The sequence below is a fragment of the Gossypium hirsutum genome, chromosome A12 (genome assembly GCF_007990345.1).
Source record: "Gossypium hirsutum isolate 1008001.06 chromosome A12, Gossypium_hirsutum_v2.1, whole genome shotgun sequence".
Taxonomy (NCBI): domain Eukaryota; kingdom Viridiplantae; phylum Streptophyta; class Magnoliopsida; order Malvales; family Malvaceae; genus Gossypium; species Gossypium hirsutum.
This window is the reverse complement of record NC_053435.1, coordinates 81,070,858-81,097,153: the sequence shown is the minus strand read 5'-3', so window position 1 is coordinate 81,097,153 and position 26,296 is coordinate 81,070,858. Positions and strand designations below refer to the sequence as shown.

Here is a 26,296-nt window from a genome sequence, read left to right as displayed (position 1 = left end):
GTTGTGGATAAACCACAAAAGTTGCAGATCATTAATACGCTATTAAATAATATGTAGATAAAACACCAGAGTTGCATATAAATTTATTTGAATTTAATTATAAAATATAAAAATATAAATTATTATTTTATTATTCTTTAAATGATAATATAAACTACTGGACAGATCGATCTTAGATTGAGCTTGAATTTTTTTAAAATTGAGTCTCGACTTAACCTGGCCTATGGGTTAATTCCACTCTGTCTTACTTCCATCCATAAATATTGAGTAATTTCATAACTACTACACCAAGTAGAGGTGTGCATGGGCCGGGCTAAGCCGGGTTCGGGCTGGGTCCAACTAAAAATTTAGGCCCGTTTGCTATGCTCGGGCCCAGCTCGACCCGAAAAATAGGCCTAAAATTTTACCCAAGCCCGACCAGAATAAAAATGTTAAAACCCGGGCCCGACCCGGCCCGCCCATATTAATTTTTATATTATTTTTTATATAATTTTAAAATATATATAAACTATCAAAAATACTAAAAACATCAAAATAAATATTTCTCAACATATTGAAAATAAATTTTAAAAAATATGTATACTTAAATAACACTAAAATAGATGCAACTTAACAAGCAGATGCTTCTAAAATAATAACAAAATTAACAAATGTGTTTAAAATAATAAAATAAATTAACAATAAAATAAATTTTATACAATATCCAAATAATAACAATAAAATAGTAGCAACATAATAGTAAAATAATAGCAAAATAGGGAGAAAACAATAAGGAAATAATATTTAAAAAAATAGATTTTTTGTCATGTAGTGAATTAGGGCCGGGCTGGGCTCGGGCCAAAAATGCCTTACCCAAGGCCCAGCCCGTTTTTTAAACAGGCCTAATTTTTTTGCCCAAACTTATTTTTCGGGCCTATATTTTTGCCCAAACCCTCCCAAATTTCTAGTGGGCCTTCAGACCAGGCCGGGTGGCCCGGCCCATGCACACCTCTAACACCAAGCACCATTTGATATTTGTTATTTTTCATTGTTCATATCACATTTGATATTTATTAATTAATTGTAATACTTTCAATTTGCATTTAACACATAAGCATAAAAAGTAATTTATTAATATCTGACCTAAGATCAAATTGGTTTACAATATGATCCGAGTTTTACCATCCCCTAAAAAAATACAGGTGGAATCCCATGTGATGGTCTGATGGTTAAGGGTGTTCACCACCTCAAGTGTGGTTTGGGTTCATGTCGCGCTAGTCGCATTTGTTGTTCGGGCTTTGTCCTGTTATTGTAATTCACCAATATATATATAGGTAAAATAATTTATTTGACCCTCTAACTTTACAACAAAAGTCATTTTAACTCTCTATTTAATTTTTCGCCTCTTTTAGACCTTAAACTTGCGTTTGTTTGTTAAATCACCCCAAAATGTATGCCACGTCAACAATTAATTATTTTTAAAAAATTTAAAAATAAAAAAATTATGAAATTATTAAAAAGTATAAAAATAAATAAAAAATATTTTTTAATTTTTAAAAAATTAATTGTTAATGTGGTATATTCGTCGATACCACGTTAGCAAAATTAAAAACGTTAATTTTTCATATATTTTGAGGTGAATTGACAAACAATATAAGTTAAAAGGGATAAAAGAGGGGAAAATTTAAATACACTATATATCTCTAACCTTAGGGGTGGTAGGGCCTAACCCTAAATTTTGTAAAATTTTTATTTCAACTTTTTAATTTTTTTAAAATTTTTTAAATAAATAAAATAAACATATAAACAATAATAATATTATTAATTACATATATTTCAATAGGAACCGAGTTTTAAGCTTTAAACGAATGTAAATAAATTTATTCATGAACTCTAGTTAATTTCCTATTCATGCATCACAAACAAACCAACAGAATGTCTAAAAACGACAAGTAAGTGGATAATGGCAGCGAGAACGGGACACGGGAAGCTCCAGTCCCCATGTGGAAGAACATTCCCTTCAACCCAACACCACACACCTTCCCCACAAATGACAAAACCTACTACAAACAACTTAGGAAGAACAAGATCCTCCTTTTATTGAAACCAATTGGGTTAATATATTATTACTACTTAAATTTAGTCTTAATGTTTAATTTGGTTTTTAAGTTTTTTTTATCTTAATTTGATATCTAAATTTAGTTTTAATATTCATTTTAGTACGAATGTAAGTCTTTTTTTTGCCCCAGTTAAATACTCAAATTTAATTTTAATGTTCAATTTGATATCAGAGCATTTTTTCCTCAATTAAGCACCTTTGTTTTTTTATTAGACTACACGTGTCAAATATTCATTAAATCACCTTATGTCGTTTGATTTGTGCATTAAACATTGAAGCTAAATTCATATACCAAATTGAGAAAAAAAACACAAATATCACGTTGAACACTACAGCCAAACACATATACCAAATTGCATATTAACCCAAATATTATTTCAAACACTTGAATTGGATTATTATTGCATGAGAATAAAAATAAAATGAAATTCACATGTATTGCCTTACAAAACAAATTCATTCATTCATCAATTAGATTTGTTTTTGGTTCATCGAATTATACAAATTTATCCCAAATTTGCAAATTCGGTCCCTGATTTCAAAAAAGCAAGTAATTGCAGAACCACCATTGAAACCGGTTCTCCAAAAGCCACCTGGATACAAAGACCCAAAGGCGGCTCAGTTTGGGTTTAGGCCGCCACCGCGTAAACCGGTACTCCCGCCATCTTTTAACCCAAGGAAACGAAATCGTAGTTTCTGCCATGTTTGTTGTTGCTGGCTCTGTATCTTCGTATTGGTCTTGGTTCTCCTCGCCGTCATTGGCGGTTTAGTTTTCTACATTTGGTTCGACCCGAAATTCCCCGTGTTTCATATTCGGTCGTTTCGGATAACCCACTTTAACATCACCGAAAGACCCGACGGAACCTACCTCGACGCCGCGACGACGACGAGGCTCGAAATGAAGAACCCAAACGTGAAGATAACGTACTATTACTGCGAAACGGAGGTTGGAGTGAGCGTCGGGGAAGGCGGAGTGAGACTCCGGTGGGAAAGACGGCGGTTCCGGGTTTCACTATGTGGAAACAGAGCACGACGAGCTTGAAAGTGGAGACGAAGGTGAGTAATACGCTGGTGGATGATTGGGTCGGGAAGAGGCTATGGAGCCGGTACCGGAACAAGTATTGGCGGTGAATGTAAAGGCTCGGACGAAAGTTGGTGTGAGTGTGGCGGTGACTGTTAAGTGCGATGGAATCACCATGAAAGAGCTTGACGGTGGTGACATGCCTAAATGCGTCATCGACATGTTAAAATGGTAAATAAAAAGATATTAATTATTTCAAAGATTTATAATTTTGATTTTACTCATTTTACTTTAAAATAGATAAATTCATCATTATATGTTACATTAAAAAATAAATTAATTTTTTATGTTAAAATTTTTACTCATTTTTGTACTGTTAAAAATTAGCGTAGTTGACGGAATAACTAAACTGATATTCAATGTGTATCTCATATTGACATACAAAGACTAGTTTTTAACCATAGAAATAGATTAAATTTTAACAGAAGAGCTAGTTTACTCTTTGACCTAACGCAAAATAACTAATTTATTCCATTTTTTAATATAGAGAACAAAATACAATTCGACTTACGGTTTCCATACTACTTTTACTTTTGATTCATACTATACTTTCATACATTTTCTTTAAATATATATCTATGTTTTAGCCCAACAGCAAGAATATTATATTTTAAGGCATTAGAGTTTAGGGTAATAATCTATTTCCAATTATAAAAAATATTTAATAATTATTTTTGTCATAAAAATATAGTAATTATATCATAATAAATATATATTTTTTGTTTTTAATAATTTTTAAAAGTTTTAGTGCATCAATGGGTACTTAAATTTGACACATTTTTTACTATAACACTTGTATTTTTTGCTTATTGCTATATTTGGTAAAACTTATATTTTTTAATATCTAAAAATAACTATGTTAAATGTTTAACATCTAATTCGAGTATTAAGATTTATTTGAAGAAAAGTAATAATTAATTAATAATGTCATCAACCAACTTTCATTAATGTTTAATTTAGTCCTGCTAATAATAATGGAGGGAAGTAGAGAGTTCTAATTATGCCAAATTGGAATAAAATGATTCAATCTCAAAATTCAATATAAGAAAGGGATTAAAACAATAATTACACCTTTAGTAAAATATGAATAATTTTGTAATTGATGAGTTTGATTGTGCTAATGATTGCAGGCTCAATATTCATTGACACTACTTCACATTCATCAAACACTAATTGGATAATACAATTCTTTGAATTCTGAATGAATTCTGAATTCTGAATATAGCTTTAGCAAAATTTTGTAGATTAAAATATGCTCAAGATTCATGAATTCTTTGTATTTTTGGAATTTAATTCTCTTACATTTATTTTAAGAAATTTAACCTCTTTATTTTTTGAATTTAAAAATATAAATTCAATTATTATTAGAATTTAATCCCCTTTTATTTATTTTAAGGAATTTAGTCTCTTTATTTTCTGGATTTGAAAATACAAATTCAATTATTTTTAGAATTCAATCCTCTTACATTTATTTTAAGGTTATTTCTTGGATTTGAAATTAGAAATTCAATTGTTAACACAATTAAAATTTTTATATTAAATTCAATTTGCTACAAAGCTATTTAATGAGTATTTTTTATTTCAAAATATTATGCTAGCATATTTAACTGAATTTTTTTTACAATATTAATAATTTGAAACTAAATTTTAAATTTTAAAAAATAAAAGAAAATTCTTTAAAATAAAAAAAATTAAACCTCAAATGTAAATATATATATAGTGATGTGAAGCATATTTTAAATTTTTTTTTTTTTTGGGTTGAGAAATCTCAAATCACATGATTGGCTTTTTGTCTGAATTATTATTTTTTAAAAGCCAGCACTTGAAGTCTTCTTCATAAGGTAGCTAAAAAAAAGCTGTAAATGTTTAAAGAGATGAACTAAGATTGCCTTACTAAGGGTGTAAATAAGTTGAATTGATTGCAATAAGCTGGAGTTTAGCTCAAAACTCGAGTTTAATACTCGACATCAACTCAATTCAACATTAATTTTTAAATTTAAAACTCTTTAAATCAATAGAAAATTAGCACATATAAATGTAAAACAACATTCATAAGTTTAATGGTTAAATACAAAATTAATATATGAACTTGACTACTTCTCTTAAATTGGTACTTAAGATTTTGTTTGTCCCAATTTAATACTTTTAACTTTTTTTCTGTTCACTAGCTTGGTACTTGAGCTTTAACAACATTTAGATTTTATTGACGTGATAGTATTAGCTACTTACGCACCGGCTAGTTACGCGGCGCCATCACATGTCGCACAATTGGACCATTTTTATTTTTCTTTTACCAGATTCTTTTAAATATTATTATTTAATAATATTATTCCTTTAAAAAAATTTCTTTACCATCGTCTTCGACCTCTTTTCTCTTCTATCTCTTTCGTTTTCTCCATCACTTCTTCGTTTCTCATCTCTTTCGTTTGCAATGCAAATAGGGTTTTGTGCTCTCTTTCGTTTTCCATCTCCTTCGCGTCTTCTTCAGCAAACAGAAAATCAAGTGCTCAAAATAGGGTTTTCTACTGCCATTGCAGTTTAAGGGCTCCCGTTTGCAACGTGAATACTTCAAGGAACAAAAGGAGAAAATTTTTTGGTTATGCAAACCTCAAAGAGGTAAATTTTTTCTTTTTAATTGTTGGGTTGAAGGAAATCAGGGTTTAAATTTTGGTCTGCTATTATTGGGTGTGTAAAAAATAAAGAGTTTAGTGATTTGAGTTGAAACATTTGTGCGAGTTTGTATACTTTCATTTTGTTGCAACTTGGGTTGAAGAATTATTTTGCAAATTTTAATATTCTGATGTGTTTATTGTCTGTGAGAAAAGAGACCGGAGGTTGTGATAATGACTCAAAATCGAAGTAGGGGAACATGGAAGAATTGAAATCTTAGATCAAAACACTATGTATGGATGGTATGAACTGCAAAAGAAAACTTCTTTTTATGAAAAAAACCCCAATATAAACCACATCACATGGAAAAAAGAAAGAAAAAGAAATCTCAATCGAATACTCAAGAAGACTGAAAAAAAAAAAACCCAAAGTAGGATAATTTTGATTCAAATGCGATTCCAGCAAGATGAAACTAGGGTAATCGATGATGAAACCAAGATTCTTTCAATGAGATAATGAACAAATTTTTTAGATGACTAAGATGATGGAAGGGTTTCTACAATACCGGAGATGCTGAAAGGTTTTACCATCAATATTGAAGGATGGAAACATCTGGTGAATGGATTCAATGAAGATTTTAATAGATGAAAGGTTTCCCAGAGGTGATGAAAGGTTTTTTCAGGAATCGGTGGAAACCTTTCACTAACCGGTGCATGAATGTATTTTAATGAATTTTTAATCTTTTACGAAATTATTTGAATCATTGTTTTTTAAATTAAAGGAATTCGATAAAAATAAAAATAAAAATAAAAATGGTCCGATCTTGGGAGTGCAACATGTGGCGATGTGTGAATGGTCAAGGCTATCACGTAACAAAATCTTAATGTTGTTAGGCTTAGGTATCAAATTAATGGAAAGAAAAAAAATTCAGGTACCAATTTGAGACAAAAAAAAACCATAAGTACTAATTAAGGAGAAGTGAACAAGTTCGGTACTAATTTTATATTTATCCCTAAATTTAATGGTTAAAATTTGAAACATTGATTAACAGGCAAAAATGGTAATAAAGAAACAATAGAATGTGTTGCAAACAATGATGTTTGAACTAGATCGAACTGGTTAGATCGAGAATTGATTGAGGTACTAATCCAGAGAATGGCATTGAATTGATTTACTAAGAATCGATATGGACTGGTTAAACAAGTAATTAAACTGATTGAATCAAATTTATTTTTTTTAATAATTTTTAATCAAACCATTCAAATCTATCAAATTAACCAACTAATGATCTGACTGATTCAACCACTAATACAAAGATGTAGGAGGTTGTCCTCTGTACAAAACAATCAAGACCCAAGATTTTGAACAAGAGAAGTCCTATTCTTTAGACTTTCAAAATTGAATTACTTTACTTTTAGTTTTAAGGTTTTCTTCTCTTTTCTTATTTAAAAAAAAAGTGTCTAATTATTGATGGACTTTCGTTAAATTTAAATATATGACATTTTAATATTAAGAGGTTTGATAAGAAAATTTAATGTTTGATTTATGACATATATTCAAATTGGGTTAATATATAGTTTGTCATTTGAACTTCTCTAAAAGTACTTAATTAGTATCTGAACTCTTTTTTGAACTTGTATTTTATCATCCAAATTAGTACCTTCGCACTAACACAATTTGTTTATGCTAACGTGGCACTAACGGTCAATCTAATGATGACATGTAGAGCTTATCAGTATGCCATTTGGCAAGATTAAATTAAAAATATTTAAAAATAAATTAGTCAATAAAAAAGTGCATAAATTTTTGTCTATGTTCATTATTGATATGAAAAAAATTTATATTTTTTTATTAATTTATATATTTTTATTTTTTAATTCTTGAAATTTATATTTGTCACGTGACATACTAAAAGATTGCCATGAATCACCAATGAATTGGTTATCAGTGCCATGTGAGTATAAACTAACGATGTTAGTGCATAGGTACTAACTTAAGTGATAAAATATAAGTTCAGGTACCAACTAGATCCAAAAAAAGAAGTTCAAATACTAATTAAGTACTTTTGGACGAGTTCAGGGGACAAATTACATATTAATCCATTCAAATTTAATTGAAGTAAATTAACAATATTATCGATTAAACTTTTATTTTAAAAGAGTCAAACTTTGCTATTGATCCTTGTACTATACATAAGTCATGAATTTGGCCTATGTACTTTCAATTGGTAATTTTAGTCTTTGCACTTTCAAATTTTAAAATTAAAATTTCAGTCCCAACTAATCTATAGTTATTAAATTTGTTAAATTGAATTATACTATTTTCAAAATCTTATATGAAAACTATCATATGTATATTATTTTCACTTAATACTCTAAAAATTCATATCGTTGTAGTTAATGTATCAAACAGTTAAGTTACTAAATTCACGATTTACATGCGATACATGACTAATAACATAATTTGACCGACTAACTGTCTGATTGAAATTTTAAAATATATATTAAAATTAATTAATAAGAACTAAAATTGTTTAAATTAAAATATAAGAACGAAATCCACAAGTATCACATTGTACAAATAGTACAAGAATTAACAACAAATTTTGACTTTTTCAAATCAAACAAATTGAAAAGTCTCAATTTTATTTTTTCATTGTAAAAAATTTAATTATGGTTTTAGTAAATTTGTGACTCAAGTCTCTCTAATTTCACCTCATTTAAAGTTTTTTTTTTTAAATTCAATCTTAATACATTTAATTTACATTAACTGAATTTCCGCATGGTTATAAATCAATTCGTAGAACTTAGAAGAATCTTATTATGTCAAATTGAAGTAAAGGGATTGAATCATAAGTTTCAATACAGTTAAAAGGACTAAAACCAGATTTAACCTTTTTAAAATGAAATATGATCCACGCTTTCCTTTGTCGTTCACTCTTTCCCATATTATCCATTCATCTAATCAACATCAATAATATGATAAATTTATCTACATATTAAGAAAAAATCTAATACGAATTTAAAAACTGTATACATAATGTATAAAGAAATTCTTTCAAAAGGAATTAATTGGTACATTTCACTTTAAGGACAAATATCAAATTTATAATTTAATGTGCAATTAATAATAATCACGAAACTGCAACAGAGAAAAAAAATTTAACCAGTCCCATTGCAAAATGAATTAATGAATGATAACTGACCGTACAAGTGATAACGCTAACCTAACGTTTTTTTTTTTTTTTGTAATCTAATTATATATAATACGTCATCTTAATTTACCATTCCTGTGAATAAAAATATAATAAACAAATATTAACATACGAATATTCAAATATCACAAGCATAATCGACGCTAATGCTATATAAACATAGTAATTATCCTATTTACTTGTAAGTTTCATGATTTTTTTTTCCTTAATACAAACCTAAATAATACGCCTGAACTAATATTATTCAAATAGACCAATGAAATCTTAATTTAATGACAAATCACACATCACACCGTCATTAAAAATTTGCATAATCATAAGAGATTTACATAATTCCACTATTTTCAAGACCCTTTCCTAAAGGATAAACACTAATTTCTCCTTACTATACTTGTTTCTCAGCTTTCTCATCACTCTGATTTTCAAATAAAAACCATAAATCAGTTCAGCCATAAGAAAACTACAAAAAGAAAAACAGAGTTTCAATCCTAACAAACACTATCAAGTCCCTCTGCTAATTGTTAGTAGTAATAATTACATGCCAAAGCTACGAGGTTTCCTCAAATTTAATGTCAAAAGTAACTAAGGCAATGGGTAATACCTCTTCTCCTTGTTCATGAAGCAGCCACAGCATCAGCTCTTGGACTCGGATCAAAGAGTTGATGCAGTTTGGCACCCGAGTTCGACTTTTTCTCGTACATTTCACCCTCTTTGTCTGCTTTCTTGTTCATAATTATATCCTTTGCATATCCTAGTTCACCGTTTTTCAATCCCTCCTGTATTACAAAAAGGCTTCACCAGTCATTACTATGGAGTTTAAGAAGGGGTGAAATTTCCAAAAAGTTAAACTTCCCTACCACTAATGTAGCATTTTCTAGCCTTAGTTTCTCGGATTTTTCGGTTAGTTGATTTATTTCTGATCTAAGTGTTGTGTTTTCTGCAGTCAAGGATTCGACTTTTCGGGCAAGCTCTTCGGTCTCGGCCTACAAAACAATGCAGTGCATTTAGCTTCAGATAATTCATTGTCGTACTTCATATCTGTGATTAGTATGTTTTAAAGCAAAAAAGAAACAAGATATATTTCTTATACCTGCTTCCTCAACCTTGATCTTCGAGCAGATTCTCTATTAGACTGTTTCCTCCTCTCCCGTTTCAGCTCCCGTTCGTTCTATTTAAATTTAATTTAAGTTAGCTACGGCTTAAGATAACAGAAACAACTCGGATCATGGGCAAGCTAAAAAGGATAGCTTTCAAAGGCAGGATAGAAAGAAATACCTGCAACCAGATTTCAGATGGCATTACACGAGGTACATTTGTAGGACTGGACTTGGCAGGAGGGTTACTAAGCTCCAAGGATGTGGTCATGCCAGGAGGAAGTACGGATCCAACTGCTTTAGGAGAAATGGTTGCAGTAGCCTCTCGTGCAGCAACTGGTTTAGACCTTGCCTCATTATTCCCTTCTACACCTGCTAACAAAGAGACCATAATCAATTAGCCTAAACCTGCACAAATGAAAGTGGGACTAGAATAATTTAAATCTCACTCTTTTCATCACGAAAAACTCTAGCATATCAAGCTCAAGAACCCAAGTACCACACATACAAGTTCTCAGAAGTGCGACCGCGTATCTCTAATGGGACTTCCTATTAGTTCTCATAGGTAGAATTTTCATTTAAAGCCAGGACATACAAGACACAAGAAACTCTAAGTTTAAAAGCAGACTTAAATCTTAGTGAATTAATCTGTCTTTGAAACATCATGCATCCAAGTATAGTTCCACACCATGATATCAATCACGAAAATCACAAAGGCTAACATGCATACCAGAAAAAAGGAAAGGGGAGATGGAGAGGCGGGAGTATATCTTACCAATGGGTGGGGTTCCCTCCCTGACTCTTTTCCGTCTTGTTTGATCTGCCTGATAGAGGACATGCAATGACAAAACAAGCTTTAGTATTTGGACCCTAATAATTGTTTAATATATTGTTCAAATAAAGTAACTTGTACAGAAATGAAAAAGTAGTTGGAAACAGGTTAACCATATAGAAATGAGATCTCACCCCAGTTGTATTCCCATCACTATCATCAATGGAACCTTCAGTCTCCGCACTGTCCACATAATCATAAAAATTAGTCTAGCCGCAACAGATCAACTGGGAAAAGTTCAACTGGTAATGCAATCTCCTACGAATAGGTTGCTGAGGCATAACTTTGATATCCTGAAGAATACTAATTTGTCCAGAAAAGATGAACAAACCTCTGAGATGGTCTGGGTTCAGCCCCACTTTCAGCATTCTCTGCAGTACTATTGCCTATTGACATTGCAAGGCCATCAAATCCTTTCAGCTTCTTCATTAAACCTCCGTTTGTATTCCCAGAGGACTTTGTAGGTGTTTCTGGAGCTGCCTGCATTACAATGCTCTGGTTATATTCAACACCAGCTTAAAGCATAAAGCAAAGACTGTCAACTTCCCAGCTAACTCATTCAAGCTGTGTATATGCATGTGTATCAACAATAATTAAAGATAAAAATAGCAACAGTTTGAAAAGATTAATTCAACAAAAGAATACTTAGTTCTTACTTTAGGTGATGATGGAACACCATGCCCATGTGATCCCTGGATTTCAGAAGCAAAGAACGCATTAGAATATAACATGAGATATAACAGAAGCAGAGCTCTTGGTTTTATTTATCATTTAATTCATATCCTGATGGAGGGGGATGGATGACTTCAATTTTCCATTTTTAAATTCAGTGTCTCTGAGTTATACTGGTAAATGTTAAGGAATCCACCAGTATTACTAGTTCGTAACCATTAAAAAAGATTACTCATAAAGCAGCAATAATGGCTAAAATTGTACAACAATATGCGTATGACACACACCAAAGCATAATAAAACTATGCATTCATATAAAAAATCCAAAACAAGGTAAACTCCTAGATTTTTCTTTTTTGTTAATAACACTCCAATTAGAAGATACTGATGAAGCGAACTTACCATAGGAACCGTAGGATGCACATAAACTCCCCCATGCGGGTATATTGTTGCATAAGGTGTCCCATAAGGTGGCATGATAGCCTGGAAGAGTAATGTTAGTTACAGAGGAGTTGAATGTAAACTTAAATGAAGTTATTAAATGCACTGGAGCATTACCTGTGTTGGTCCCCACATATAGGGGGGAGGAGCATGGCTAGATGCTACAGCTGAGTTATAATATGGTGGCATAGGAACACGAGGACTGTAATATGCCTGAATATGTAATAAAGAACCATAAAATCCCCGTCAGAAATTCCATTGAAAAAATGCCTCAAAACAGCAGCAGTAAAGAGGAAACTAAGTGCATGCATAAAGTAGATAACCTGCATGGCTGCCCAATCGGGATAGACATGAATATTGGTCTGGTCCTGCGGATAGAAAAGGATTGACCAGTAGTCAGATACGAGCCTTAAAAATTAATCTCCACAAAAAGGTTAAATATTAAGCCAATTCCACTACAACGACCATTGGATAATCATACATAGCATAGCAAATGTTCTTTTCCACAATAAAATAGTGCAGCTTTTTCCTAGTTTCAACATTTAAACAGACATAATCTCTCAGCTTACCGGTGGTGCCGGTGAAGACGATTTGTCAGATTTAGATGACTTTCCTTCATCGCTGCTACCCATGGTCAACCACCAAAGCTGAAACTTAACTTTGAGAACTTTGTTTGACTATCTCTCAACTGCAATCAAGAAGAGAAACATGAAATGGTGCTTGATAACAATATGAATGGTTTAGGAAAAAAAAAAATCATAGAAGCAATTTGGCACTGAATTGCAATTAGATCCAATCATTTTGATTTAATGTTAGAATTTCCATAATGCTCTATGTAGTTTGATGATATCATCAAACTCATTATACTTCAGAATAACTTTTTTCGTAAAACAGAAATATATATATATATACACAATTATGACGTTACTGAATGCTCAAAACGACACCAGATCAATGAAAGTTAAATTTGTAATCATTGAACTAGCTTGATGCAGTCCATCAATTTTCTCTAGAAACAAACACGAGTTTCAGATTCGTACTTCTTAATCTTTAATTAGACAGAAAATTTCACATGCAAAGGCCAGAATATATATCTATAGATATATATATATGAAAGGCCGAGGGTATAACCGTCTTTCAAGTAGTTTGTCACTCACACAGCGAGAAAATACAGATTTCTGCACTTTTTTTTTTCCTATGAAATAAGATTTTCCTAAATGAGTCCAAAAAAAATTTAAAAAGAGAAGAATACTTTAATTACTGCCGTTCCGATTTTCATCGTCTAATTCCTAATCAAAATTTATTACGAATTTACGAGATCTATGAACAGATAAACGCTAAAAATTACAAAAAGAAAATCCCAGAAATTCCGTAATGATTTGAAAAAATAAGCCAGCTCACAGATTCTATTTTGTTAACAATAAAAAGCTTCGATCGTTGTAGCTTCAAATTGAATCCATTTTCCTACATTACCTCACCAAATAAAATAAAAAAACATCCAGAAAGAACTAAATTGAAGTATAGACTTTCCAGCACGTTTCATCAACTTTCTTAGCAACCAAACATAACCTTACGCATTAATCACTAAAAAATAACGCAAAAAAAAAATACACGCGGAACTTCAATTTCAACATACCTTGAAAATATGAAATATCCGAAAATCTTTCACTCTGCGAAAGGATAATTCAACAAAATAGTTAAAAAGACTGCATTAATCTTTACTCAAAAACTGAACAAAAGTTGAGAGGATTTTTTTATTTTTTTTTAATTTTTAAATTTGCTTTAGCTGTGGCTGGGGTGAACAAGAAGAAGAAATGAAGCGCCAGCCAAGGTAAACAACCACGTCACCAAACACGTGTCGTATAAAGGAGCGCTGTCTGTAAATACACGAGTAAATTGCACAAAACTTCTCAAAATTATAACCCTCATTCTAAACTGATATTCAAATTTTAAAATATTCTAAAAATATCTTAAAACTATTGATGTTATATCAATAAAGTCCTTTTATTACCAAAATTGTTAATTTAGCTATTAAATGAGACTTAAAATCTTTACTAAATAACTAAAAGTGAAAATTTTAAAGAAATGATATTGTAAAAATAGATGTCGTAGAAAATTTTAAAGAAATGATATTGTAAAAATAGATGTAGTAAAAGATTTTGTCGTTCATTCTCTCTTTTTTTTTATTTTATTTTTAAAAGTTATTCTATAATATTTTACTTTTCTTTAAAATTTTCATTTTAGTTATGTCACATAAGATTTCATGTCATTTAATGATTAAATTAATGGTTTCAATAATAGAAGGCCTTGATTGATTTAGCATCGATAATTTTAGAATGTAATTAGAATATTTTGAAGTTTAGAGATCAACTTAAAATAAGGATAATAGTTTGAGGATGATTAGTGCAATTAACTCTAAATACACCGGATATACGCTGGGGGGACAGTTTTGGTTGTTGAGTTGGACCCATTCGATATTCGCGTTGGCCAATTTTATATATATTCCGACGTCACCTGAACCGTACACGTGTGCGTTAATGACTCGAGCTACGCGTCTCGGGTAAGGTTTCCAATTTATTCCGCACGTCATGTGAGCTGACGTGTCATGATTCATTTAATTTTTTTGTTCTTTTAGAAAAAAATTGAATAATTTAATTGTGTGAGATTTAACTATAATTAATAGATCTTTTCGAATCCACGACCTATTTGGGTCTAGCCTTTATTTTGCCACGTAAGAATCATTTTCTTGTTATTTTTATTATTTTAGCTCTGCTTTATTTTTGTGTTTGCTAAAATCAATTATTTTAAAATTAGACAATCGATCGATTGATCTTAATTAAATAAGTTATTATAATTATAAAAATAAAAAAATAAAAAATCAGTTCAATTATCAACATAATTATTTTTTATCTTGATTCAATCGATTTTAAATAGTTTGTTCAAAATTCTATTTAAAAACAGTTCAATTCTATTAAGATTGATATGTTGATAGTTCAACTAATCTAACTGGTCGATCAAGTTAAGTTTTCCGATAGCCATTGATATATGCTAAATTTAAATTTTGAAATCCAAAAGTATAATGCCTAAAATTCTATAAATAAAAATTGAAGGATTAAATTCTATATTTACAAAGAATACATAGACTTTAAGCATAATTTAACTTAAAATTAACTTAAATTGTTTTAAGTTTTGTTTCAATTAAAATTTTATGTGGGCATAAAAAAACAGTGTTTTAACTGTTTCGATGCATTTTAATTTGTTCCAGTGAATATAAGCTTGTATCGATTAGCAAAAATTTACATATATTAAATTAAAATTTATTTTTTTATTTTAATTTATAATATTTATATTTAAAATAAAATATAAACAATAAATTAATTTATTGTGCTTAATTAATCATTTTAAAATTTATATTTAAATATAAATATATTTATAGATATGTAATTGAAATATGTTTATATGAAAATATAATATGAACAAAAAATATTTAAAACTACCTGTCAACTTGAAATGATACATCAAAATATTTGGTATCAATATATATTAATATAAAAATACATCATCAATATAATATTAATTAAATAAATTTGTAAAAAGATCTCTCTAGTTCCTTTTAATTTCAATATTAAGCATATTTGTCCCTTTCAAAAACAAAATTTAGAGGAATTTAATTTTTATTAATTTTGTAAGTGAATAATTAAAGATAACTAATCATAATGTTAATATTTTTTGTTAGTTGTAAAAAAATTATTGGCATAATAAAAAAATTAGCATTCAAAGTTTACAGATTATGTCAATTTTGTTTTGATTTAACAAATTTAACTTATAATTTTTGTATATTCTGTCTATTTATATAAAATATATAAACATTGAGGGCTAAAATTATTTATACCAAAAAATATATATAATTAATGGAAACATTAACATCGTGATTAATTTTGTTTAGTTGTTCACTTTTGTAATTGAGAGTAATTAAATTGCCCCAACTTTTTTAAAAGGACCAATTATCTAAATATTCAAATTAAAAGGGACCGCAGAAGCGTTTTTACCAAAAAAATTAAATAAACTTTACCAGGTCATGTCACGGCAGCGCCACGTGTGCGCTTAAAGTTCCTTATCTTCGTCATTTCATAAAATAAAAAATAATAAAGAAAAAAAACTTTATTAAATTTCAACTGCTCAAGCTCACCTCTGACGTAAAAGGGAATCGACGGCCGATGTTCAAACATTCGTAAATCGAAGGAACAGAAATGAGCCACGGTGCCTGGAAATGAGAGAGCATATTTGCCAACAACAAGGTCTCCTGTCCCATCATCTGTGAATGCTATAAATTCAGCATTATTCGATTTTTCATTGTTATATTTTGTATTTATTGATTCAGAGACAAAATTTTAAAAAAAAATATTTTTTAAAAATTAAAAATATATCATAAATTATTGAAAGATTAAAATATAATTTTATTATACTAATACATACTTTCATAAAATTTTGAGAAATTAAATGACAAATATATCATTTTGGAGGATCGAAGGCTCCTGCTTGTGCATCTTTGAATTGATTTTACGCTGTGATTATTTAGGTATATGTTTATCTTGGTACTGTAATTGTAAATATACTATATTTGTAAATTGTAATATTAAAATCAAAATAATTTTTAAATGGTTAATTACATCATACGTCCTCCAATAATGATTTAGATTTTAAATTAATATCTAAATTTAAAAACATTTTAATTGAAAATTTCAAATTATTTAACATCATTACAATTGTATCAAGTTCTTTCGTTAACCTAATCAATGCTATCGATTTTTTTAATATGTCGTATTCAAATTATTTATATGAAATATACATGTGTTTATGTCTTACTTCACATCATATTAAAATTGGTATTTAACATCTAAAAGGACTACTAATGTAATGAAATTACCTAATTGATGCTTTGAAAATTGCATCATATCATCTTGAAATTTAAAATTTGATTTAAAGTCAAAATATATTTAAAATATTTTACAAATGTTGAGGTCTCGAAATTTAAAATTTTTCAATTGAATTCTCAAATTATTGATTTTATGTCAATTAAATTACTCAATTATTAAAACCTTTAATAATTTTTAAAAAATTTAGACAAGGGAATGCGTTATCCGATAACTTAGTTTATTAAGGGTCCTTTTGGATGGACGTTTACATCCAATGTGGTGTGTTCAGCTTTATTTTTGTCTCACGTTACAATATCTAATCTCACCGCCGCCACCGTTATTTTAACACTAACTGCAAGTAAATACATCGTCCATAAAAAAAGACCCTAAACAACCTGGGTGGGTCCTAGTTAACTTAGACGAGAAGAAAATATTGACATCAAATCTGATTTTATATAATTTAAAAAATATCAAATATTGGATAAATCTATATATATATATAAATTTTGTTCCCTAAATGTCTCAAACCATGACATTTATTTCCAATAAAAAAGTTAGATTTAATCTCTCAATTTGATAGTTTATTTTATATTAATGTATGAATTTTTTTATTTATGTTTTTTTAATTTAATCCTTAAATTTGAATTCTATTTAAATATAGATGCAGTATTATAAGATTTTGAAGTTTGATGGTCTTTGTTAATAGGTTTTATATTATTTATTAATTTAGCTAATTTATATTAATTTATATAAATTGATTGAATTGATTGGTAAATACTTTCCTTTTGGTATCATTACAAGTTTATAAATTAGGGGAGAAGGATGCAACAACCATGACTCAAATCTTGTATTTAGAGGTGTCAATGCAAAATTTTAACCACTTATTATGTTAGGGCAGGCTTTGTCCTGGAATAATATAAAAATATTATTTATCGAAATAATATAAAAAAATTTAATTACTGAAATAATATAAACTGTGTATAAGAACTCCAATTCGACATGGCAGTTGATGATTTGAGGTGACTACGAGGTAATGATTGTGTCAGAAAGAGACATAAAATTCTTGTAATCTTAAATCGGCAACTGATATCTCGATTTAGGTTCTCAATAGTTTATCATGGCAAAATTTTAGAATTTTTATTTATTTTTTAAATTTTAAAGAGTTTAATTTTTTTATAATTTTTATTTAAAATAATGATTATTATTTTTAAAAAAATTATAATTTTGAAAATTTTATGTTTTTATTTAAAATATGAAAAAATAAATTTTAAAATTTATTAAAAAATTTTATGTACAATTAAAGGGTGAAAACTAAATTGAAAAAAATTTGTAAATGCTGAGAGCTAAAAATGTTATGTTACATTTGATATTATTAATTTTAACGACAAAAAAAGATGGAGGGGTCATGTTTTTTAAATAAAAAAATATAAGTATTCAATATCTCAAAATTAAAAGTATAACAACTAAAATTTAAATTTTAAAAGAGTATAAAAACCTTTGAATATTTAAACTTACAAATTATATACAGTAGATGATACATCAAATACAAATCCAAATAATGAAATTACGTATCAAGTAGTTTAAAAATGGATTAAAAAAATTTCTTAAAAAAAATTAAAATCATATATAAATGTTTTAAAAAATCATAAACACTAAAAAGCAAGTAGTAAGTCTTCAAATTAGGAAATTTAAGTTTTAAATTACTATTTGGACCATTTGAGAGTAAAGGTATTCATGGGTTAGGTTAGGTCGAATTCGAGCTAAGCTTAAGTATAATATTAACATACTTTATGATTACCTAAACACAGTTTAAAATATGAGTCTAAAATTTTGCCCAAGTCTGTTTATATTTATAAAAGACTATTCCAAGCCCATTTTAGACCTGTCCACATTATTTTTTTTAAATTTTTAAAATATTTATATTAATTTAATTTAATATTTAATACTTTTATTTTTTTATTTATTCAAAATTTTTATATAGTCATCTTAACACTATTTTAATGTTTACACTAGAGTAGTATTATATATTTATTATATATTTATTTTTTGATATGCTATAATTGACATAATATAAAGTATTATAAACTTAAAATTGAGTCGGGCCAGGCTCGAACATTGAAGGTTTAAGTTTGAGCCCAACTCATATTTTAAACGAGCATAATTTTTTTGCCCAATCCCATTTTTTAGATATAATATTTTTACCCAAATCCTCTTAAATTTTGAGTGGACCTGAAAAGTAGTTCAAACCATAATCGGGTGTATTATAAAGTTCAAGCTTATTTAATTTTTTTTTGTCTAAAATAGATATTATTATTTGCACTTGCAGTGAATACTTTTGGTATGCATAATGGAATTCAAGCTTTAAATTACTATTTGCACCATCTGGGAGTCCAAGCTAATTTAACTTTTTCCTTCTAAAAAAGATATTATCTGTATAATTTTTGTCAATTTAGTCTTCACCTTTTAAAAGTACATAAAAAAGTTTAATCAATTTAAAAAAAATATTTTTTCACATTTTAAATAAAAATAAAAATTTTAAAAAAATAAAAAAAAATATTTTTAAAATAAAATTATAAAAAGATAAACTCTTTAAAATTCAAAAAATTATTTTAAAAATATAAATATTTTAAAATTTCGATATGACAAGTCATCGAGAACCCAAACCGATTTGGTTGCCGATTTGGGATTACGAGGATTCCTTGTCTCTTTCTAACACAATCATTGCCTCATAGTTGCCCTAAATTGTTAGTTGTCATGCCGATTTGGGGTTCCCAGAGGTCATATTATTCTGATAATTAAAATTTTTTTCATATTATTCTAGTAAATAATTTTATTTTCATGTTATTCTGAAAAAGAAAAAGTCTTTAGGCTATTAGCAATTAAACAAAGTATATTAAATGAATATTCTTATAGTATTTAAGTATCTAGTTGAGTTAGTGTTATGAGCTGCTCGAAAATTAACTGAACTGAAAAATGATTAAAAACTCTTCTTTTTTATAAAGTAACAAATATTATTATAAAATTATTTTTTTCTTTTATGTTTTTATATAAAATTTACAAAAAAAAGAAATATGTCAAACTCAAAATAAAGATAGAAAAACACTAGAGCGTAATGAAAACGAAACCTATGACATTATAATCTTCAAACTTTCAACTTTGCCATTTAAACCGAAGTCTTAATTTATTTTTATATTAATTTTTTATAAATATATTTTTACATAATTTTTTTACCCTTATCAGGAGATGTGCCATAACTCAGGATTCAATTAATAAATTTGAATGTGTAATGAGGTATAGGTTATATTCTAATTATATTCTCACTATGCATAGTTGTCATGTGTGAGTTTTGTTTGATTAGGTTTTGTTTCTTTGTTCATTTATACTTTTTCATTGATTTACAATTGCTCGAACATGTTTTCATAATGATATTCTACTGTATTTGTATTTGTAAACTCTCTTAAAATATTGGTACATGATTATTTTGCTAAAAGTACCATGGATAGTCATATTGGATTTTGCTTCCTCTATTCAAAAGATGGGCAAATTAGTTCCTCTACGTTAAATCAAATAGCAAACTGATCCTTCCAGTTAAAAATTCTATCCATTTCTATTGTTAAAACCCGCTCCCTGTACACCAGAATGAGGTACATATGGTATCACATGCGTAATTGTCTAGTTATTCTGTTAACTACACCAGTTTTTAACAGTAAAAATGAATGAATTTAACAGAAAAGACTAATTTGCTATTTGATCTAACCCAAAAAAATGAATTTATCAATTTTTAAATAAAGAAAATAAAATACAATCTAACTATTAATTAAAAACACCTCTATAATATTTTTACCAATTAATTTCAAATATGAGTTGATTCAATGGGGTATAAAATTTAAAACATTTAACATTATATATAGTATTTGCTACAAAACTAAGGCCTAATTGATTAGCAGCCCATCTTTTATGTCATTATAATGATAGAAGGATCTATATAAGTAGTTTTGGTTTTCATTTTTTCATGTTACTTGTGAATTCAAGGAGGCGGATTGATTTTGCCTTGATTCAATCTTTACAAGATTAATTCGGAGTTTTAAAAAACCTCTGCACATTTTGAGTTTCACTCAATTTTGAGGTTGTATCATGTGAATTTGAACTTTGAATTCTTCGAGTTTGGTCATTAACTGTTTCAATTAATTGTTATTTTAGTCACTTTAGATTCAAGTTATTAGTCACTCACTGTCAGGTAATTGGATCTATTTACATAATGATGGTTCGGTTAATATGGATTCAAGATTGGCAGTAGTTGAAGGAGTAGTGCGTGTCAACAATGGAAACTGGATATTAGACTATAATCGGTTCTTGGACAATTGTTCTGTTTTTGATGCAGAGGTATGGGGCATTTTAGATGATCTTTCTCTTCTTCATGAACAAGGACATAGAAGGGTGATGATTCAATTTAACAGTTTAGAAGCGGTTTAGGTTATCCAAGACAAATCATTGGAGGCTTCCAGGTCTACTTTACTCAGGCGAACTAAATAGTTCTTGAAACATGAAAGTCAATGGTTTATAAGACATGTTCCTAGGAGAGAGAATCAAATTATCGATCACCTAACTAGAATGACTTCTGATGGGAAAGAAGGGCAATAAGTTTTTATTAATCCGCCAAGGGAAATTCTAGCGATGATTTGTTTTGATAAAGCAAGTTACGTTTTTACTCAAAATAATCCAATGTAACTAAGTGTTATTTTCTTTTTATCACCAAAAAAAAAAGTTTCAATTGTTAACCTTTTATATTCAAATAAGATTAACTCGAGTTTGAAATTAGATTAGTCGAAATTCAAATAAGAATTCATATAACTATATCAAATAATTATTATAAGTAAAATTTCAAAAATCCCTTTATTAAATAGCGTAGCAATTATCTTCTCAATCCCTCCTTTACAGCCATTACTAAATTATTAAGGTGATTAAGTTTCTAGTGGGTGAGTTACTGGTACATTATTATGATTGCATCCCTGTCTTCCATAAATTCAATATCCATTCCATCTTTCTGCCTACCACTTCACAAAGGGATCAACTAACATTCAGTCCCTGAACTTGATATATTTTTTCACTCTGATCTTTAAATTTTTTATTCACATTAGTCTCAAAACTTGACTTTTTTTTTAATTTAATCCATAAACTTGGATTTCCTTAAGATATGATGATAAAACACACTAATTTTGTGCCATGTCATCACTTAATAATTTATAATTGTTTGCTAATTTTTACTTTATCTTTTCTATTTTTTTTAGATTTTGTATAAAAAATTTAAAATTTTCTAGTAGTGACGTGAGAAAAGTTATCAAATTCCGAAACTAATGCAAACAAAAAAAAATGGACCAAATTAAATAAAATTGACAAACTAAGGAACTAAATGTTAGATTTATCTCATTATTTATGAATGTATAAAATTCCTAATAATTTATAGCAAGCTAGAACCACTTTGCCTTCAACAATTCCTGCTTGTAGGAATATAAAGATAGAGGCATATCCTACATTGACTACATAGTTTTCAAGTATTTCCCAACATTCTAACATAAGAATTTTGAGTTGGAAAGCAATTGGGGTTTGTCATTTCTCTATTATTTTTTAGTAAAATAACAAATAATCCACTAACCAACCTTCTTCATCATGTGGTTTTGGTTAAGCATAGTTGTTGTTCCAACCTAAGTTTACTTTGAAATTTATATATATATATATCACATAATTACATTATTAAATATTGGAAGAATTGAAATTTAGGGATTAAAATGAATTTAATTTTCAAATTTATGTGCCAAAATGGATAAAAGAATACAAATACCAAATTAAATCCTAGTTATCAAATCCAAAAACTAAAAATTATATTAACCCTATCATTAATATACATTTAATCATCATTCACAATATTAATTTTTCGCACTTAACTCATGAATCTTACACATTTGAATGTTGATGACCAATGTATTGAATGCTTTACTTGTGTTACGTTTGGCAAGAGTATTATTTTCAACATATCTTTATATATGAGTTTGCTATAAAGTGATTTCACTTGCTAATTTTTATCCATTTACATGATTTATTTTTAGTAAAAAAGAATAATATTTTTTACTTTGAAGAAGTCTTATTTTACTAGAGTTTTACTCATCCTTTTTAGTTTTAAGTTTAAATTTAGATTAATTAAATTCAATACTTACATAATAATTAAGCTTTTTTTCGTGTTAATTTTCATTAAATAATCAAACAAGGCATTATTTTACATTTGCAATAATTGATACGGATTCCGGAATTAGAAAACTATGTATAGATTCTCTAAAAAAAATTATATACAAAGTAGTAGATCTGTCTATGGGCCGAGTTGGGTCTTGATAAATTTTTAGGCCTGGGCCTGGTTCAGCCTAAAAAATAGGCTTAAAATTTTGCCCAAGCTCAACCTGGATAAAATGCTAAGACCCAGACCCGGCCAGTATTAATTATATATATTTTAAAATATAATACATCAAAAATACTATAAACATTAAAATAAATATGTTCCCAACAAATTAAAAATAAATTTTAAAAAATGTTTATACATGAATAACACTAACATAGATGCAACTTAACAAGAAAATACCTCTAAAATAGTAGCAAAATTAACAATAAAATAATAGTTATATAATATTTAAACAATAATAACACAATAGTAGCATCATAATAGTGAAATGACAACAAAACAATAAGAAAGCAACATATATTTTTTTTCTTTTTGCAAATTCGGGCTAGGCTTGGACAAAAAAAAAGTCTTACTCGAGGCCCAGCCAGTTTCCTAACGGACTTTATTTTTTTGCCCAAACTCATTTTCAGGCCTATAATTTTATCCAGACCCTCTCACTTTTGGACGGGTCAAGTGGCTCGACCCATGAATAAGTCTAGCCCATAGACAAGTCTACAAATGAGACGTAGCCAAAAATTTTATATTAAATGGTCAAAAGTGAATTATAAATTTTTAAGAGAATTAAATTAAAATTTTATCATTATCTTAACTTATAACTTTATAAATTTTAAAGAAATTAAATACCCTTATCCCTTGCTTGAAAAATCCACTTTTTGCACCTTATATATTAATTGATGCTCAATATAGTTTTACTTTTATCACGAGTCACGACTTAATTGAGTATGTTAGGTTGTATTATGAGACATAAATTGGAATTGTTTTATTAATGTATCTGCAAGATTTTATTATTTTTAGGTATCTACAGAGGGGTGGCACTGGAGGGGCAAGGCCTTACCCTTTTTCAAAAAGAAAAAAAAATTGTGTTTTAACCTCTTTAAAAGATAAAAATTATAAATTAATATATAATAAAATTATATTTTAATGCACTAAAATAATAAAATTACGATTTATTCTTTTTAAAAGTTATAAATTTTTAGACATTACAACGAAAATAATTACATTTTAACTTTTAAAAAAAATTAATTTAATTTTAACTCCTCAAATCCTTGGATTTTGAACAAATTTGGTTGCTTGAAACTAAAAAAAATATAAAAGTTGTTGAGAACTATTCCAATACAACAAAATTTGTGTTTAATATAAAAGGCATGGTGGATTAAGTTTACTGGTCTTATATAACACCAATGTTCTTTCAACCCTTTTCTTTTTATTCCACGAATATATAATAACTAATAAAATTAATAATTGTTGATTGAGTGTTAGTTCGATTGGCATGAAGCATTGTTATCAATGTAGGAAGACGTGGGTTTGAGTGCATTAAAGTGCAGAATCCTTCTATTTATGAGTTGAGGAGGGGCTCTAAGTAGGTCTAGGCATTGTGTCAAAAATATATTTTTATAATTTATTTATTGTTAACATAAATTGTAATTTTGGACAATCTCATTATAAGTTTTGATAATATCTACTCTGTTTAATATAATACCTAGAACTACCCATCGCTCTGTTTCAACCCATAAATAAGAAAATAACGCACTTTACACATTTAAACTTACGTTTTTTTGCATTAATATTAATATTAATATTCATACCAATTCCACAACATAAATTATAATTAATAGAACTTGAGGGAAAAAAGAAAAATCTTGCACCAACCGCCGGCTTTTGCAGGCTTATGGCAAAAAATTAAGTCAAAATATTTTAATTATTTTTTGTCTTTTCCCCCATCGATTAGCATTAAGATAATAAAAATTTAGAGCCAAAAACATTATACTAATTATAATTAATTAATACATTCAAAAGTAACAAGCCAAAATGGCCAAACTAGCCGTCCTACCAAAACATGGCCTTGGGTGGGGTTGGTCAGATTTGCTGTGATTATAGAAGGTTAAATTTTTTATTAAGTCCCTCTATTATGCGTAAATTATAAATATAGTCCTTATCCTTTAATTTGTTTTTTTTTATAATTTCTATAATATTCAAAATTCAAAATTTTAGTCTTGGTCTTATTCTAGTCATTAAACTCATTATGTTATTTTCAAAATTTGATATGACAAATATATCATTGCTTGTATAATCTTATATCAGTTTGTTATTTTCGCATATTACTTACGGAATAATCAGGTATTGGATTTAATGATTGTTGTTTATATCGAGGTTGAAATTTTGAAATGTGAAAAGTGTGGATGATAAGAATGACCCAATTGGATAACATGAACTTAAATCTATACAACTTTATGCATAGTACAAAACTAATAGAAGAATTTACCTGATATTGTTTGGGTCTATTGATCAATTAAAGAGGTATAAGGACTAAAATTGACAAAATTTTAAAGTATTTGGATTAAATCTCCAATTTACATAAAGTATAGAGACTAATAGCAATATTTCACCGGTATAAGAGAGAAAGCAATTAAATGAATATAGGCAGGGTTTAAATACTAATGGAATAGCAATTGGTTGGTTCAATAAAAAGATTTTAAAAAAGCCACTCAACTTATCAGTTTTATACTTTAGTCTATTAATTTACCTAATCAAATTGAACTAATATGGTTGATCGATTTTTACTTACTTTTAATTCCCCCGATTTTATTCATTAAATACATTCGAATAAATAACAAGAGAAAATTCAATTAATTAAATCAAAGCATTTCAGGAAACAATGAGATTTAATGTCAAGAAATTTTACATAATCACAATTCGAAAACTGCAAATAAAATTTTCTTTTCCTCTATGAAGAACCCTAAAAACAATAAGTAAATTCGTTGGACCGATATGTATTGAGTGCAATGATAAGGTACATACATTATATTTTTAAAAGAATTCAATTTCAAACTTCAAAAATAACATTGTTGATAAAAACAATAACAACTCACTAAATCGAGGAATGTTGGGT

General features: G+C 28.2%; 3 protein-coding genes across 4 annotated transcripts; 2 read left to right on the top strand and 1 right to left on the bottom strand.

Annotated features, from left to right (window-relative positions):
• The first annotated feature begins 1,204 nt into the window (after window positions 1–1,204).
• On the top strand, window positions 1,205–3,140 carry LOC121211416 (NDR1/HIN1-like protein 13). The gene is made up of 2 exons (XM_041084180.1): window positions 1,205–1,235; window positions 2,659–3,140. The coding sequence occupies exons 1-2, from the start codon at window positions 1,205–1,207 to the stop codon at window positions 3,138–3,140; spliced, it is 513 nt and encodes a 170-aa protein (XP_040940114.1).
• On the top strand, window positions 2,473–5,966 carry LOC107948194 (uncharacterized). The gene is made up of 2 exons (XM_016882662.2): window positions 2,473–3,350; window positions 5,621–5,966. The coding sequence occupies exons 1-2, from the start codon at window positions 3,196–3,198 to the stop codon at window positions 5,841–5,843; spliced, it is 378 nt and encodes a 125-aa protein (XP_016738151.2). The 5' UTR covers window positions 2,473–3,195; the 3' UTR covers window positions 5,844–5,966.
• A 3,305-nt stretch (window positions 5,967–9,271) lies between these two features.
• On the bottom strand, window positions 9,272–13,883 carry LOC107948195 (G-box-binding factor 3). Of its 2 annotated transcripts, none has more exons than XM_016882664.2 (13): window positions 13,679–13,883; window positions 12,612–12,730; window positions 12,366–12,410; window positions 12,160–12,255; window positions 12,004–12,084; window positions 11,586–11,621; window positions 11,261–11,409; window positions 11,064–11,112; window positions 10,873–10,921; window positions 10,279–10,472; window positions 10,094–10,171; window positions 9,861–9,986; window positions 9,272–9,779 (listed from the first exon to the last, which is right to left on the bottom strand). In XM_016882664.2, exons 2-13 carry the CDS (start codon window positions 12,672–12,674, stop codon window positions 9,618–9,620), a joined length of 1,128 nt encoding a protein of 375 aa, XP_016738153.1. In that variant the 5' UTR covers window positions 12,675–12,730; window positions 13,679–13,883; the 3' UTR covers window positions 9,272–9,617. The 2 variants fall into 2 exon arrangements, with proteins under 2 accessions (XP_016738153.1, XP_016738154.1); XM_016882665.2 differs by having other exon boundaries at window positions 10,279–10,469.
• Between the last annotated feature and the right edge of the window lie 12,413 nt (window positions 13,884–26,296).